Source organism: Schistosoma mansoni, chromosome 2, assembly GCF_000237925.1.
Source record: "Schistosoma mansoni strain Puerto Rico chromosome 2, complete genome".
Taxonomy (NCBI): Eukaryota; Metazoa; Platyhelminthes; class Trematoda; order Strigeidida; family Schistosomatidae; genus Schistosoma; species Schistosoma mansoni.
Window position 1 is genome coordinate 8,276,633 of NC_031496.1, and position 16,611 is coordinate 8,293,243.

A 16,611-nucleotide genomic window follows, 5' to 3' on the forward strand; every position below is an offset into this window, starting at 1 on the left:
CTTCCGATCTCTGCAACTGGTCAGTCTCTTATTGGCATATGTGCATACTGTGCGTATCGCCTCGATATTGCTTTAATTCACAAGCACTGTAAACAAAGAGACTAACCAGTTGCAGTCCTAAACATCAACGGGAAGATTCAAACAAACAATACTAAGTGAATTTAATTTTTAGTTATAAATAAATCAATATATTACCGAAAATATACGAAGTGTGGTCATTAGGTACTTTCATTAATTACCATTGCTAATGGATCATTCAAACATTAAATCAGTTTCATTATTTTAATCTATTCAACAAGATATCTAACTTTCAAAACGTCACTAATTTTTATTTCACATGCAGTAATTGTTAAAACTCAAAACTTATGAAATATTATTAATTACCTTTTTTCTTAATCTCCCCTTGTTTAATTCTGGACTATCATAGTAGTCCAACACTAAAGTCTTTTTACAGAACAGTAATTACAATCAAAATTATTAAGGAAACGAAGTTTTTTCATAGTTGAAATCATGAGTCAATTGAAGTTAGACTATCATGGAAAACCTGGAAGCACTGGACGGCCGTTTCGTCTTATTATGGGACTCCTCAGCAGTGTGCATCCACGATCCCGCCTCTTGAGATTCAAATCCAGGAACGAAGTTTCTTCTTAGAAGTACTGAAAATACATCTTCTTTACAAACATGAATATCATGAGTGAGTTGTAAGCTATTATAACACTAACCCTAACTCCAAAAGTGTCTCTGAAAGCCAACAACATAAATCATTAGTAAATAAATGGGATGTCAAATATTTATTCTATTTCCTAAAGATAAACAGTACCTGGATGAAACAGTGATTACTTCATAATTATCGGTCAATTTTCTAAATCCATAAATATCGCTTAGTGATGAAGACTAAATTATGAACACAGCATCAATACGATCGTCGGTTGCTTTCTTATCTTTCCTTAATGCTTTAGCTTTATTCAGGTGCATATCCTTTCTCAACCTATTCTTTTTTTGATTATAGTGACGTTGTTCAACGAGCATTTCTGGAAAATTACTACAATATGACGAGGAAACATATAACAATTATGGAGTGGATTAGTCAAGGTTACTGTAACAATGTGCCATTTCTAGTCAAAGTAGATGATGACACTTTTGTAGATATATTTCATTTGACACGCTACTTAGAATTGAAACATAACGACCTCAAGGGTTTATTCTACTGTACTGCTACAAGTAATATTAAGGTTGTACGACCAAACAGTATTAAACATTCCAAGTGGGAAATAAGTGATAAAGAATATCCCGAAAAAATATTTCCAACATATTGCGAAGGTTTTGGATATATTATGGATATGAAACTGGCACCCTACTTATATTGGTGTTCAATGTTTCAACCACCTATATGGATAGATGATGTCTATGTAACAGGAATTTTAGCACAAAATCTAGGTATACCAAGGTTGCGATTTCAAGATGGACATAGTTATTTGAACTTGAAACCTGCAAAAGAAGAAGGTTTACTTGCAGACTGTATCTTTTTAGTATCATTTTACAATGAATTCTATCCACTTACAGTACAAGAGATGTGGCGTGAAGTTGTTGCACATAGTATGGGGATTGATTAAATTATATACATTACCCTATTGACTAATCAATAATTTAAAGACAGTTACGTAATAATTTATATGCTTCTTTCAATCTACTTAATGTGAAATTAGATCAAACGTTCAGTTACTAATATTATTATACTGTTAAATATAATATTTGTTTCCATTTATTTAAAATTATATTGACTTATTTTACAAGACAAATATACATCTATACTGCGACAATCAAATATGTTCTTTTGATACTTATCATCTGGTATTGTGTGAATTATTTACAGTCTTCATACTTCTGTAGTTAAGAGTATGCATTATCAAAACAAAAGCTTTACATTGAGATCATGAACCGGTTGACCGGTTAGACCACCATTGAAATCCTGGAAGCACTGGATGTCCATCAACCGGTTCATGGTCTCAATCGATAAGATACTAATCTCCACAACCCCATACTGAAAAGCTTTACAGATTAATGACCCTTATCTATTAAGTGAATTACATTACAACAAACTGGTACTAATGTAAAACAGATATTTAAAAAATGACGATTTGTGAACACTTTCTAGTTTGAAATTAGTTTAAATCATTGACTGACGTTAACCTGAGAATCATTAAAAACTCTGAAGTATTAGATAAATGTATCTAATACTAGTATAAGAGTCTTCAGCAATCTTCATTCACGACATCACACTTTAGTGGGCCTTGAACTTTCAGATCTGATAACATGAAAAATAAGTTTATACTAACATGTTGGAATAAACTTTTTTAAATTTGTTACTTGAGTAGTCAGTGTTATATCCCGTGGAGATTTATGAGTGGTAACTTTGAGGATTATTTATGGACCAATACTATGGGTATATTTTTACTAACTAAACTATTCATATCTATATCCCTCTTATTATAAGCTTTGTTTTGACGTATAAACTATTATTATACGATTTACAATTCTTGAGTTATCCCTAGTCCATTAATTACTGTTCCCCCTATTCACAGCCACATTTGGCCAAATATTGTACAAATGTTATTTTCTATTTTATTGGTACAATGTGGTCAGTTTGTTTGGTATATAAACCCAATATATTTGAGAATAATGATTCATATTGCAGAGGCTGTTATTGGTGTTCTGGACTTAACTAGCTGGGCTAGTCAGAAAGCAGGACTGATAAGTACTCAAGACTGCTCATACAGCTTTTGTGTATCATTGGGCGTTCGATAAATTCGCTGCTCTCTAATTGGCGGTCTTAAAACGTTCATATATATCAAACAGGGCACGCACGCACTCACACGTTATAACAGTTAGCTCGAAATTGAACTTTATATGGCCATATATTGAAAAATCATGATACTTTGGATTAATTAAATTTGAAAATAGTAAAAACGAACAAGGGTTGAAAAATGGATGAATGTGTTAAAGTGAGTCAGTGATTGTCGATTCAGCTACTGAAGGTAAAAAAACTCATTACTAACATTATACACATCTAGGAGTTCAAATAACATAGATTTTATATAAAGATTTATTTATTTATTTAAACACATAAATATTGGTAAAAAGGGGCACCAGATATATATGCACAAACAAATCTCATTTGAGTAGTGGGAGGACTGTGATACTGTCCAGGTGCCCAAACTGAAGCAGGTGCTTTTCTCAGGGGGCCACACCCAGAGCCTTTGACCTAATGGTCTGATCCACAAGGCAGTGGAGCATCGTGAGGAGATGCAGTCTCATGGTAGCCAGTCACCAACGATTGATTCATATGCCATTTGTTCCTTCAGGATCCTGGAGCCCATGTGCACCATTGGTTTGGAATCAGGGTTTTCCAACTCCCCTAGGTGGACGCGCCGTGTCCACCAGTCCGGTTAAAGCGCCGGACATTCGCTTTTCGTCCTCTCAATTTCGTGAACACCCCGCCACGAGAAGGCAGTGAGTAGGACTTCCCTGGAAATGGCTGTATACACGTGGCTATGTGAGAGCGTTTCGAGAAGGAGGGTGGCCCCTCCCCACTCTCGGCCGTACCAGGGCATTTGGGGGTAATGATCCACAAATATTCATATTGACCTTTGTGAAACTATGGGTATCATACAAATGATATGTTGTTTCTAAGCCGATTTATTAATGTGAACAAAATAGAATTATATTATTTTAAGAATTTTATTTTATTTTACTTTCATTTTACTCACATCAAGTTAAACTGTTTGTCAAAAAATTCTTTAAAGTCAGATATGTGAAATGTGGACGACATTTGAGCGACTCTAACGTGACCTTGAGGGTGTCCACCTAATAACCAGGACCAAATGAAGGTTATAAACCAATATGAGAAAACAGAATTATATTTTGTAGTTGATGGTTAGGGTTAGGAATTACATTTTGGGTTTTCATCACGAAATGACATCAGCTAAAATGCCAGAAGGCTACTTAGCCACATGGATGAGTAACTTTCACACCAAAATCAGAAGCCTATTTTCTTATACCTGATTGGTTGTCCATAAATTACAGTCTCACCTGAAATGTTACCTATTATTAATGTAAATCTGAATTCTTTATGATTTGGAGTAAAATTTATTAAAAGTTAGTTTTCTTATTAAAGAAGAAAAATATTTATACTTTTGATTAATATGCATATTAACAATAAGGTAGTTTATTAATGATAGTCTACATAATTGAGTGTAAGAACCTAACTCTTATTCGAATATGAACAGAAGTTATTTTACATTTATATTTGTATAACATTCTAAAACTTAATTTGAACAAATAAATTCATGAGCCGATCTAAACTAGATCACCATGGAAAACCTGGAAATACTGGGACGGTCATTTCAACAACTCAGCCTTGTTCATCCACGATCCTGCACTTATGACTCGAACCTAGGATCTTTTATCTCACGCGCGAACACCTAAATTCTAGACCACTGAAGAGTCCTATTGTTGAACGAGACAGTCGTTCAATGCTTCCAGGTTTTCATTGGTGGTTTAGCTTAGATCAAATCATAAATTCAACTGTTCAACTTACTACAATCTCTACAAATCCCCATTCTGATAAAAACTGATTATTTCTAACTAATTTTCACTGCGAAAATTTCCTGTCTTTATCATTGATTATTATTAATAAATCAAGATATCTAGTACAAATATACTATTTACACTTTCTGAGTACTACATTATACTTTCTACTGTTTTATCTGTTGATTGGAATAAGTTCTCGTCTTGAGTATGTTCATAATAATATTTTGAAAATTATAAACTTTTTTCAGCTTATTTAAAGTTTGACAGTAGTTATGTTATGCATAAACATCACGTAACAATGAAGTGAAATTCTGAATATAATACTGATTTCTGTTTTTGGCTTCAACTATTTAACTTTCTGATCTTCAGTTATTAATTATACTGTTTGGCCATCTAGTCTTAACTGTAGGGAACACATTGACTACGATTTGGTTTTAAAAGATTCAGTTAACTGTTCTTCTTTCAAGAATAACATCAAAAGACTGACAGGTTGATAGTTATTATGGGGAGTTATTTCTTCTTAGCCCTAAACAATTTCCAGTTGACAGTAAGAAATATATAGCGAAGACCTTGGAAAGTTTTATGTAAGCTTGTCTATTTAGAATAGATAATGAGTTAAGCACTAAGCAACTGTCGTCCATTATATATTACGCCCTAAGGAGTATCTCAAAAACTATCAAGCGCTTAGCCATTCAAGCTTCAAAAACAACACTTATTTTCAAGTAGACAAACCGGATTTTCTTTTTACAAGTTGTTGATCTAACTATTCAAATTAGTTTATCAAATGGAGGGTACCCAGATGCTCTGGTACGACTGAGGGTGAGGAGATTCAGCTCTCCCTCTCGAAATGCTTTCATATGGTCACGCGTATACAACCATTTCCAGGGAAGTCCTATTCACTGCCTTTTCGTGGCGGGAGTGTTGTTTACGAAATTGAGAGGGCGAAAAGCGAATACCCGGCACTTTAACCAGGTTGGTGGACACGGCGCGTCCACCTAGGGGATTTTGAAAACCCTGATTCTAAACCAATGGTGCACATGGGCCCCAGGATCCAGAGGGAACAAATGGCGTATGAACCAATTGTTAGTCACTAGCTGTCGTGGGACTGCAACTCCTTACGTTGCTCCGCTGCCTTATGAATTAAACCTTCAGGTCAAAGACTCGCGGAGTGGCTTCCTAAGAAAACTACCTGCCTTGGTTTATATATATATATATATATATATATGGCACTTCCTTGTATCAATGTTTATGTGTTTAAATAAAAAACAAATCGAATAGTATTTTACAGCATCAGTTAACTAATTTGAAATACATGCTATTTGCATACTATATTCTTCCATATAATTTATCAAATCACTTGATGTTTTTCTCACTTCTAAATAAATAACATTTGTTTAACTCGTTGACGTTATATTCTGATCATCCATCTATCATATCATTTCTCGGTTATATACCTACATAAGTCAATACAAATTTAACATTGAACTAATGTTAGCTTTTCCGCCCACATATTTATATTGTATAAAGTAATATGACCAAATTCCAATACAACTTGATACAACCCACTCACTGTCTGCTCCGGATTGTTTAGTTTTACTTATAATCTGCACTTTGTTGTCACAATTTATTAAATAATGTGACTTCGATTTTTGTTGGTTGTCAAATAGCTTCATTCTTATTCCTTTTCTTTCTTACTACTTAATTCAGACAAGTAGTTTAGTTCAAACAATTTAATGTTATATTTTTTTATTAGGACATCTCGTGTCACATCTATTTAAATTTGCATTTCGAAGCTTCGGTTTATTTCAATAATTGTAATAACAATTATTCCTCGCTTTGCCCAGCTTTTTTGCGCGCCCTACTCTTTGAAACTTGTCTCACGTTGAATTTTTGGCGAAGTTATGTTAAGTACTGATATTTTCTCTTGTTTAATAATGCTCAGTGCTATGTTATATTGACCAGTTATTTATGGAATGTATATCTTAATAAGATCAACAGAATATGATTCAGAATTTATGGATCATCATACAATGTTTTATTTTCTATGATATTACAGTAGTCTTATGCCCTGGTACGGCCGAGAGTGGCGAGGGGCCACCCTCTCTTTCGTAATGCACACAAACGGTCACGCGTACACAGCATCTGCCAGAGAAGTCCTGCTCATTGCCTTCTCACATCAAGAGTGTTGTTTACAAAATTGAAAGACGAAAAGCGAATATCTGGAACTTCAACCAGGTTGGTGGATACGGAGAGTCTAGCTAGGGGAGTTGGAAAACCCTGATTTCAAGCCTATGGTGCACATGGGCTCCAGGATCCTGAAGGAACAAATGGCGTATGAACCATTTGTTGGTAACCGGCTACCATGAAACTGCATCTCCTGACGACGCTCTACTGCCTTGTGGATCAGACCATTAGGTCAAAGGCTCTGGGTGTGGCCTCCTGAGAAAACCACCTGCTTCAGTTTGGGCACCTGGACAGTATCACAGCCCTCACACAAATCAAATGAGATTTGTTTGTGCATATATATCTGTTGCCTCTTTTTACCAATATTTATGTGTTTAAATAAAATTATATTTTCAAGGATTTTAATTGTTATCAAGTCTTCGTATTAAAGTCTGTCTATGGATTTGACAATGAATAAACGCCAAAATATTTTGTAAACCAATTAACAGGACTGTTATTTATTCATCTATCCACAGTGATATATACATTAAAACGAACAGAACGAAAAATGGTAAAATGTATATATTTTTACTTGAACAACTTAATTTGTTTATCAATTTACAAGTTATTTCTTTATTACAATTAACGACATTTAAAGAAAAAACAATATTTGTCACAACATTCACGACTTCGTAAACAAAATCTACCTTTATCTAAACATCGTACACATGTGCCGGAGAAGGGTGCTTTCAAATCGCATACTGTTGTATCACAGCATCTTTGACTAAATGGTAATTTACGACAAAATGTCCCAAGATTTTTACAGGGTAAATTATTTTCTCTCCAAAATTCACTTGATGTACATATAACTGGAAAGAAAAAACACTTTCATACATTGAAATATCACAAAAAAGTAGATTTCTATGGAAAAGCTATGGCTGGTGGTGATTGTGCTGTTGGATGTTCATTACCATCTTGGACTGATATCAACTTGAGAATCGTTAATAGAAAGTGAATACTAGACAACGAATTTTAAATTGAAGCACTAATGACTGGTCTTTAAAAGAGCTCTGCAACTTTTAATGAGTAATATGATGAAGCTCGATGAAGCTCAATTCGGTCGACATATTAACAGATATCAATAACAGTATTGAAGATGACTGAGTATTATAACAAACTGAGTAAATTTAGAAATCGCCTATTACCGGATCAGTTTCTCTCAACGCTAGTTGCTAAAACTATCAAATAGTAAGACAACTATGTAAAGGCTATGGAGGTTAAGATCCTGTTTTTAAGTAAAAAGATATAAACAGGTTAATAAAATTAAAAGCCCTATCCTACTGCATTTATTCAACATGATATAGACTGATGTTAAGTTAGATTTTGAAGATTTTTCTGAATTCCATTCAATCAACTTCAGATTGTAAAAAGTTTTATTTTTGCGTTCACTCACGTGAACTGAAGTAAAGAAATATGTCAAATACATCCATGTGAGGTTTCTGCGTCTTCTTTCTTTACTCAGACTTCTTTAAGGCTGCATTAGAACAGATAAAAACGTGAAATTACTCAGTGTATAGCATTACCAAGGTTGAACTGGATAATTTCAAACTGCTTCCTCAGAAACTAAATAAATATATGTCCGGTTATTTATTTATTTCTCTACCCTCTGATGAAGCAGCTTAAACTAAGTTGCAAAACTTTAGGAATTCTCATTTATATTCATTAGGCTTACACAAATATTTCATTAATCTATTATGTGAGATTATTCAGTTTAATTGTAGACAGAAGGTTGAGGTTTTGTTGATAAGCAAGGAATTTTGAATGATTTGGCTAAGCTAAAAGTCAATAGTTAGCAGAGAGTATCAGGAAACTATATTATTATGTTTGCACTTAGTCCTAACATTTTCAATCTTCATCAACTTCTTAGGTATTGACTTTTCCGTCTCCTTTGTTTTTTCACTAGTTGAAATCATGAGTCAATTGAAGCTAGACTACCATGGAAAACCTGGAGTTCAACCAAGTCTGTTGTAGAGGTATCAACTCACTGAAGACAATTGGTGAACGTTCGCTCAAACATCGTGGATTGTTCGAAGTTAGACATTAACACCGTTGGATGCCAGCCAGATCAGTGGTCTATCGGTTAAGTGCTCGCGCGCGAGACTGGTAGGTCCTGAGTTCGAATCTCACGAGGCGGGATCGTGGATGCGCACTGCTGAGGAGTCCCATAATAGAACGAAACGGCCGTCCAGTGCTTCCAGGTTTTCCATGATGGTCTAACTTCAATTGACTCATGATTTCAACTATGAAGAAATACTGAAATCTCCACAAAACCCCTTCTGAACCTTTGTTTTTGACTATATTTTTTGAGTTAGATTTAAAGATTCAGTTTGCTTTGAATTAATAATAATTCGACTATGAAGCAATTTCAACATTGATGTATCGGTACGAAGATTGAAGGATTGGCAACTCCCAGAACTATCTTATGGATTATTGTTTTATATTTTCTTATGGTATAATCATTAAGCAAGTAGAATACTATGTATATATGTTTCATTTATCATAAGCTATCTTTAAACCCATTACCTACAGTCATAGGACTTATTATCCTTAATGTGTTGCCAGTCCATTAATTACAGGTTGCACTATTCCCAGCCACTGCAAGCTCTTTTATATGTAATTGATATTTTTCATTTTTTTGGTTCGATGCAGTTCAGTATGTTTGTGCATTAACCCAGATGTTTGAAATATAAGATAGGGGATGTTTACTCTTGACTATTTGGACTCAAGGTATGGCATAGAGAAAAGATTGAGGATAGAGAACCACCCAGAACTTAGCCGCATCGGATCAAGCTCAATAGTGCTGGTCAGGTGTATAATTGGCCATGTCAGAGGCACTATGTTATAGCAAAAATAACAGATGAGGAATACACAACATTAGAATTAGAATTCTGTTTGGTGACTTAAGTACGTGATTTTGGTTAGCAGTCCTAAGATATGACAGATATCACCATACTGACTCAGATCTCTTATAAAGAGACAGCTACAAGTATATATTCTGAGCAGCTCCAAAAATGAACTAAAACGTGATATTTATTCTGTACGTTTCAATTTCGTGGATTGGTTGAAGTTAGACATTAACACCATCGGATGCCGGCTCAGTGGTCTGGCGCGAGACTGGTAGGTCCCGGGTTCGAATCCCACGAGGCGGAATCGTGGATGTGCACTGCTGAGGAGTTCCACAATAGAACGAAACGGCCGTCCAGTGCTTCGAGGTTTTCCATGATGGTCTAGCTTCAATTGACTCATAATCTCAACTATGAAAGATATACATATCACATGACCAGAGTAATAAACTGTCAATGAAAGGATATCACTTTTATTGTGAAACAGTATAATGTAAATTAAGTTTACAGTTTAAAATTGAATTAAGTAATTCAATCTTGTGAAAATTAGAAAATTTACACAAATTTACGAATAAATTTTGTTAATTATCTTTTTTAAAAATTGAATAAGGTAACATAATACTTTCAAATAGCCCTACAAGATCACTAAATCGATTTTACGGTTGAATATTAAATTAACCAAATAGAAATTGTGAACTTAATTTACATTAAATTATATTGAAATTGAATAGTTTGTTTTTCACTGTGATACGTTAAATAGATTACTAAATTGTGTAACCATGAGCCATTAACTATCTTTGCTTAGAATGCTTGTGAATTAAGGCTATATCGAGACAATACTGATAAGTCTTCTTGATTGAACGCTATATTCGGATCCTAAGCTAGTTTCTTAACCCCCAAGCTAGAACTACACAGCGACTTCAACTCGAGAGAAAAGGCACAAAATATACGAGAAGTACTTTACTCCAAAGGTTGATTGATGTACAGAAAATATAGGGTTTTTATCGTATTTTAGAAGTCCTTGGGTTTTCCTGAAAATTCTAGAATACTACTTAACATAGTAGTAGTGTAATAATCAGCCAATCAGAACCTCTACATGTGACTTTTCATTTTCGCGATATTTCTAGCAAAACTTCTAATCAAACGCTGATTGGATAAAATGCTTCTTAATGTATCCTGAGCTTGTCATGTCTATTGCGAGTAATTTGCAGGATAATCCCAGCAAATACATACAGTATTCACGTATGTGAATAAAAGACTGATCAATTTCAGTTCTAAACAAAAATGGGATGATACAAACAAACAATACCAAATGAATTTAGACACGTTTGAGTTCGACAAATTCATGTATTGTGAAAATGTGTAATCGCACTTTCGTTCACTTAAAGAACTGAATAAAAACATAATAATAGTATTATCAGAAGGGTTTATTGTGGAGATTGTAGTAATTTAATAGTTGAGTCCATGAGTCAATTAAGGTTAAACCACCATGGAAAACCTGAAACTACTGAACCGCCTTTTCATTATAGTATGGGATTCTTCAGTAGTGCGCAACCACAATCTTACTCGCGGGATTCGAACCCAGCACCTTCGGTATAGAGGTTAAGTGTTCACGCAGGAGGCCAAAGGTGATGTGTTTGAATCCCGCGAGTGGAATCGTGGATGCACACTGCTGAGGAATCTCATACTACGATGAAAGGGCTGTTCAGTGGTTCCAGCTTTTCCATGGTGGTTTATCTTTAATTGACTCATGAACTCAACCATTAAATTACAATAATAATAATAATACTTTTTGATATAAGCATCATTAACCTATCACAATGTGATAATACCGAAATAATTTAGTGGTCTACATATTATTCATTGAAAATAAACTAATTCGCTTATGAATTCAACGTTTTTACATTATCTTAAACAAATGAAATGACAGAAATTAAGACTTTACTCAGCCTATACTTTCAGTTTCTTGCGAAATAATATTTAGTAGTTTAAATCATGAGTCAATCGAAGCTAAACCAGGACCTACCAGTCTCGCGCCAGAGCGCTTAACCACTAGACCACTGAGCCGTCATCCGATGGTGTCAATGTCTAACTTTAACCAATCCACGAGGTTGAGCAACCGTTCACCAATTGTCTTCAGTGAGTTGATATCTCAAAACAGACGTGGTTGAACTACACTGGTCACTACTTCTCACTAGAACTCTAGGAAATATCTCTTGAAGTCAGTCACTAGTGAGCATATGGTTAAGCGCTTTGGCGTGAGACTGGTAAGTCCTGGGTTCGAATCTCACGAGGCGGGTTCGTGGATGCTCACTGCTGAGGAGTCCCACAATAGGACTAAACGACCGTCCAGTGCTTCCAGGTTTTCCCTGGTGGTCTAGTTTCAATTGACTCATGATTTTAACTATGAAAATATATATATAGTCATAGTGAAAATAAAAATTGTATTACTGACGTTTCCCAACATAATGTCAGCCACTTTTCCAGAGTAAATAACTAATGGAATCAAATTGACGCGAGTTTAAATAGTACAAAGAAAACAACGATATTAAGTCACAAAACGTCAGAAATACAATTTTCTATTTATTGGTGTTATATCCCCTGGCGAATTATGAATCATAAATCTGAGGTCCATTTATGGACAAATGTAATACGCCTATTCCTATTGGATAGTTGTTAAATAAGTGACCTAATCGTTTCTGTGTTCCTCTTATCATAACCTTTAGTTTGACCTTGGAACTATTATTATTGATTACTTTCCCCCTAGCTACAGCCACATTGGCCAATTACTGTACAAATGTTATTTTTCTATTTTTGATATATGTGGTCTGTTTGGTTAATATATATAACCCAGTATGCTTGTAAATAATGATTCATATTGCTGAGGCTGTTATTTGTGTTCTGGACTTAACGGCTGGGCTAGGCAGATAGGAAGGACCGAATAGCACCCAAGACTGCTCGTACGTATTTCCTGTATCATTGGACACATATATATATATATATATATATATATATTAAGAGGGCAAATTGATACGTTATGGGGATTCTGGAAAAAAAATACAGCAGCCGCTGACGTCATTTCGGAATTAAATAATCCATAATAATTGCCGGTGTTTTTTGGATTTATTATTATTATTTGCATAAAAAAATGGCTCTAACTTCCGATCAATTTCAGTTGCTAATCCAGCGACAAGAGCAGCGCTTTAGAAAGAGTCAATTGGATTTCATTGACAAGTTACACGCGAAGCTGCTGAATCACCCATGCTTCGGGGGTGCAACGGAAGTTGACGCATTAATTTCAAAATTGCGTACAGAGCTGGAAAACGATTACAGAACTAATGAATATGCCGGCGAAAGCCTCAATGAATCCATACAAAGCAATAATTTAAGCGCAGCAGTTATACATGATCAGCCCAGTAACCCAGTACTACCTGTTTCAGAGACATGCCCTGTACACGGTCCAAGTCTTATTAACCCTGAAACAAAACGTGCGAGCAATGAATCGTCCAGTTCACAGAGAGACAATATCTTATTAAGCGCCATTAAAATTGCTGCAGTACCCGCCCATGAAGAAACGGAAAACAAATCGAGCAGTGTATTGAATACAGAGGCGCCAAATGAAATTAATCATGATACGAAAAATGTTTCTAATGAATCTAATGATCAAAATTATCTAATTGTTCTGCCAGATCCCGATTATTTCGCTGATTCATATGTTCCTGTTGAATTCTCTTATAAAAATGAGAGAAAAATGTCAGATGTATTAAATGATAATCAAGAATCCACTGATTATGATTCATTATCTGCTAATGAGGTTCCAAAAAAATTGAAGCAAACTGTTTCACAAGAATCGAAAGCTGGTGACCTCAAATCAAATGTCGTCGATCCTCATGATCTCTTCAGTTCTAATGCATTCCCTGTTAAATGTGACAAACATATCGCATTAATAGTAACTTGGCTATATGAGGATCCAACAGTCTTTCGTGGGGGAGGGTGAATTCGAGAAATTTAAAATCCGGATATCAACTCCGGATTTCTCAAAAAGGGGAGGTGTTATATCCCCTGGCGAATTATGAATCATAAATCTGAGGTCCACTTATGGACAAATGTAATACGCCTATTCCTATTGGATAGTTGTTAAATAAGTGACCTAATCGTTTCTGTGTTCCTCTTATCATAACCTTTAGTTTGACCTTGGAACTATTATTATTGATTACTTTCCCCCTAGCTACAGCCACATTGGCCAATTACTGTACAAATGTTATTTTTCTATTTTTGATATATGTGGTCTGTTTGGTTAATATATATAACCCAGTATGCTTGTAAATAATGATTCATATTGCTGAGGCTGTTATTTGTGTTCTGGACTTAACGGCTGGGCTAGGCAGATAGGAAGGACCGAATAGCACCCAAGACTGCTCGTACGTATTTCCTGTATCATTGGACACATATATATATATATATTAAGAGGGCAAATTGATACGTTATAACAATTGGGATTTCACAGAATATGTATATACATGTTATATCCTAGCGAAGATTAAGTTATAGGTAACTTCTGAGAGCTAATAATGAACTAATATCATACATATGTTCTAATTCTGTAACTATTGAGTAACTAGATCATGTATATTTATATTCCTTTCATTATAAGCTTTATTTTGATCTATAGACTATTATTATACGATTTACTGTTCTTAAGTTATGCTCAGTTGATTAATTACCATCTCTCACGATCACAATTACTTTTTGGCTATGGTGTGATGTTGTCTCTCTGGCTTATATAGAAACCAGGTATGGTTGATATAAATTATTGTATGATGGAAGCTGGTATTGGTGTCCTGGACCCAACTGGCAGGTTTAGGAGGAAAAAGGACCAATAAGGACGCTAGGCTGCTCATACCGGTTGAACGTCGTTGGTTTGGCACAATGCTAAGATTGTATAAGTCGTGTTCCGATTGGCGAATAAGTCACGTGATAATTATTCGGGCTTAAAGTCACAATAATATTATATACACATCACAATAATGCATTATCACTGATTCCAAGTCGAATGAAGTTGAAAAAGATTGTCAAATCTTCATTATTGAGTATAAGTTGGAGAGTGATACTAAATATCGGAGCCATTAATTTCTTCGTTGGAGATTTAGGAAGAAATGCATTCGCTGATTAATTGTAGAAGATAACATGGTTCACTTTGGAATATTTTGAAAGCAATCATTCATATTTCAGTGACTACATTAGATTTTAAGTAACTTTCAATCTACGGTACTTTAGTTTACGAACAATTATTGAAGTGTTTTGGTTGCAAACTGATCACCTTTATTTAAAAAAATGAGATTCAAATCCAGTAGCTGAAAAATTTCTACCTAAAATTACTGAACACACAGTTTGTAATGAGGTAAAATTAAGTCTGATATATCATCAACTTTGATATATATTACTGATCAGAGTGTAAGCTCATTACTTATTACTTAATATATATGATCGAACTCCAGTTATCACTCCAGTTGACACCTCAGAGGTGGATTTACATACTACACCTTCAAAAGACTCCTTTTCTCATTTCGTTATTATCGTATATTTCTTTAAGTTTATAATAATATTAGTAGGACCACTTATCATTTTAGTCATTTTTTGTATCAAGCTAATCTGACGTGCGAACTAACGATTCCTTTGTACGTGATTGCCCGCTGATTACGAATTACATATATAATACGTCCATTTGAGCTTATCTGGTTCTAACTGCCTTAAATTGCACTATTTCGGGAATTCTTAGTAAATCAATTCATATACTCCCAATTATCATATCTGAATAACTTACACATTATGTTCTTGATTATTTAAACTTCCAAGCATCCTTTATAATGAAATTTTACGTAGAGTTATAATACCTACTGAAATCTGTTAACATCCGATATCCAAATGCAGAAATACAGATATCAGCACTTCTGAAAGAAATGGAAAACTTCAGACTAAATCAACCTCTTAGTATACTCATCAACTGTGAGATCTGATTTTGTTGAATCTGTAATTACAGATCAAATATTTGAAGAAACGTTCTGATTACATAACCTGTAAACATTTTGCATATTCACTGACTGTATAATGAATAACTGTAAAATTTAAGGTGAACTATTTTACGATACATTTAAGGCAATTTTTCAGCTAGATGGCAATAGGTTTTCGTTAAAATAAGTATGTCATTAATCACAGTTAAAGTTAATGTCCCGAACATTCAAAAACGAACCATATAGTAACAGTATTAATAATGGATAAGAGTTTACAAACGATTATACTTACATACTACGATGATAATGAAAATATTATTCCAAATTAACTTAATTCTTCGCATAACTGTCATAATGATATATTCTGTTTCAGATCCACACCACTACTATATATATATATATTGTTTAGTTTACACGTAAACTAATTTATGCACATGATTGTGATTTACAAGCATGATTTCGGTCACTGACAATCACATACTGCCTTCGTATTATACACAGACACACACACGCTATATATATAGTCTAATTTCAAGTAGGATTATCTTCTCTCCGCCATATGGCTGAGATAAAAAATAAACGTTCAACTGGACGCTCCAGATTGTCCTTTTGACTAAGATGACAGACTAAATAATGGCTATATTTTACTATTTCAAATAACAAAGAGATGCAAACAGTCTCTTCAAACAGAGCAATTTAAAATTTACTCGCATTAATTAAGGTAAAATGTTGACTGAACCGTATTAAAGTTATTCACCACATATGTGAGTGACCAAAAAGTCAGTAAACACAGAAGGTCAAATCGTAAGCTCAAATATATGGGAAGTCAATGTAATAAGAGTATCGCTACTGAAATTAAAAAAATAAAATGTTCATACACCGATGACTTGTAGGTTGTGAAAGAGAAGAATTCAACTGTCTGATACTAGCTGATCATCAAATAT

At 34.4% G+C, this 16,611-nt stretch overlaps 2 protein-coding genes across 2 annotated transcripts in view; one reads left to right on the top strand and one right to left on the bottom strand.

Moving 5' to 3' along the window:
* The window catches only part of Smp_102400 (putative beta1,3-galactosyltransferase), a gene marked incomplete at its 5' end in the record, with an annotated part of 4,222 nt that extends 2,400 nt beyond the window's left edge, over nucleotides 1-1,822 (top strand). The window contains one exon of the mRNA XM_018795552.1: nucleotides 1,010-1,822. Coding sequence (XP_018649854.1) covers nucleotides 1,010-1,613 — 604 coding nt within the window. The 3' untranslated portion in view covers nucleotides 1,614-1,822. The remainder of the gene's footprint in view (nucleotides 1-1,009) is intronic.
* A 5,573-nt stretch (nucleotides 1,823-7,395) lies between these two features.
* Nucleotides 7,396-16,020, bottom strand: Smp_201730 (uncharacterized protein; the record flags this gene model as incomplete). Its single annotated transcript, XM_018795554.1, has 2 exons — nucleotides 7,396-7,622; nucleotides 15,960-16,020. 2 exons carry the CDS (start codon nucleotides 16,018-16,020, stop codon nucleotides 7,396-7,398), a joined length of 288 nt encoding a protein of 95 aa, XP_018649855.1.
* Nucleotides 16,021-16,611: the final 591 nt, after the last annotated feature.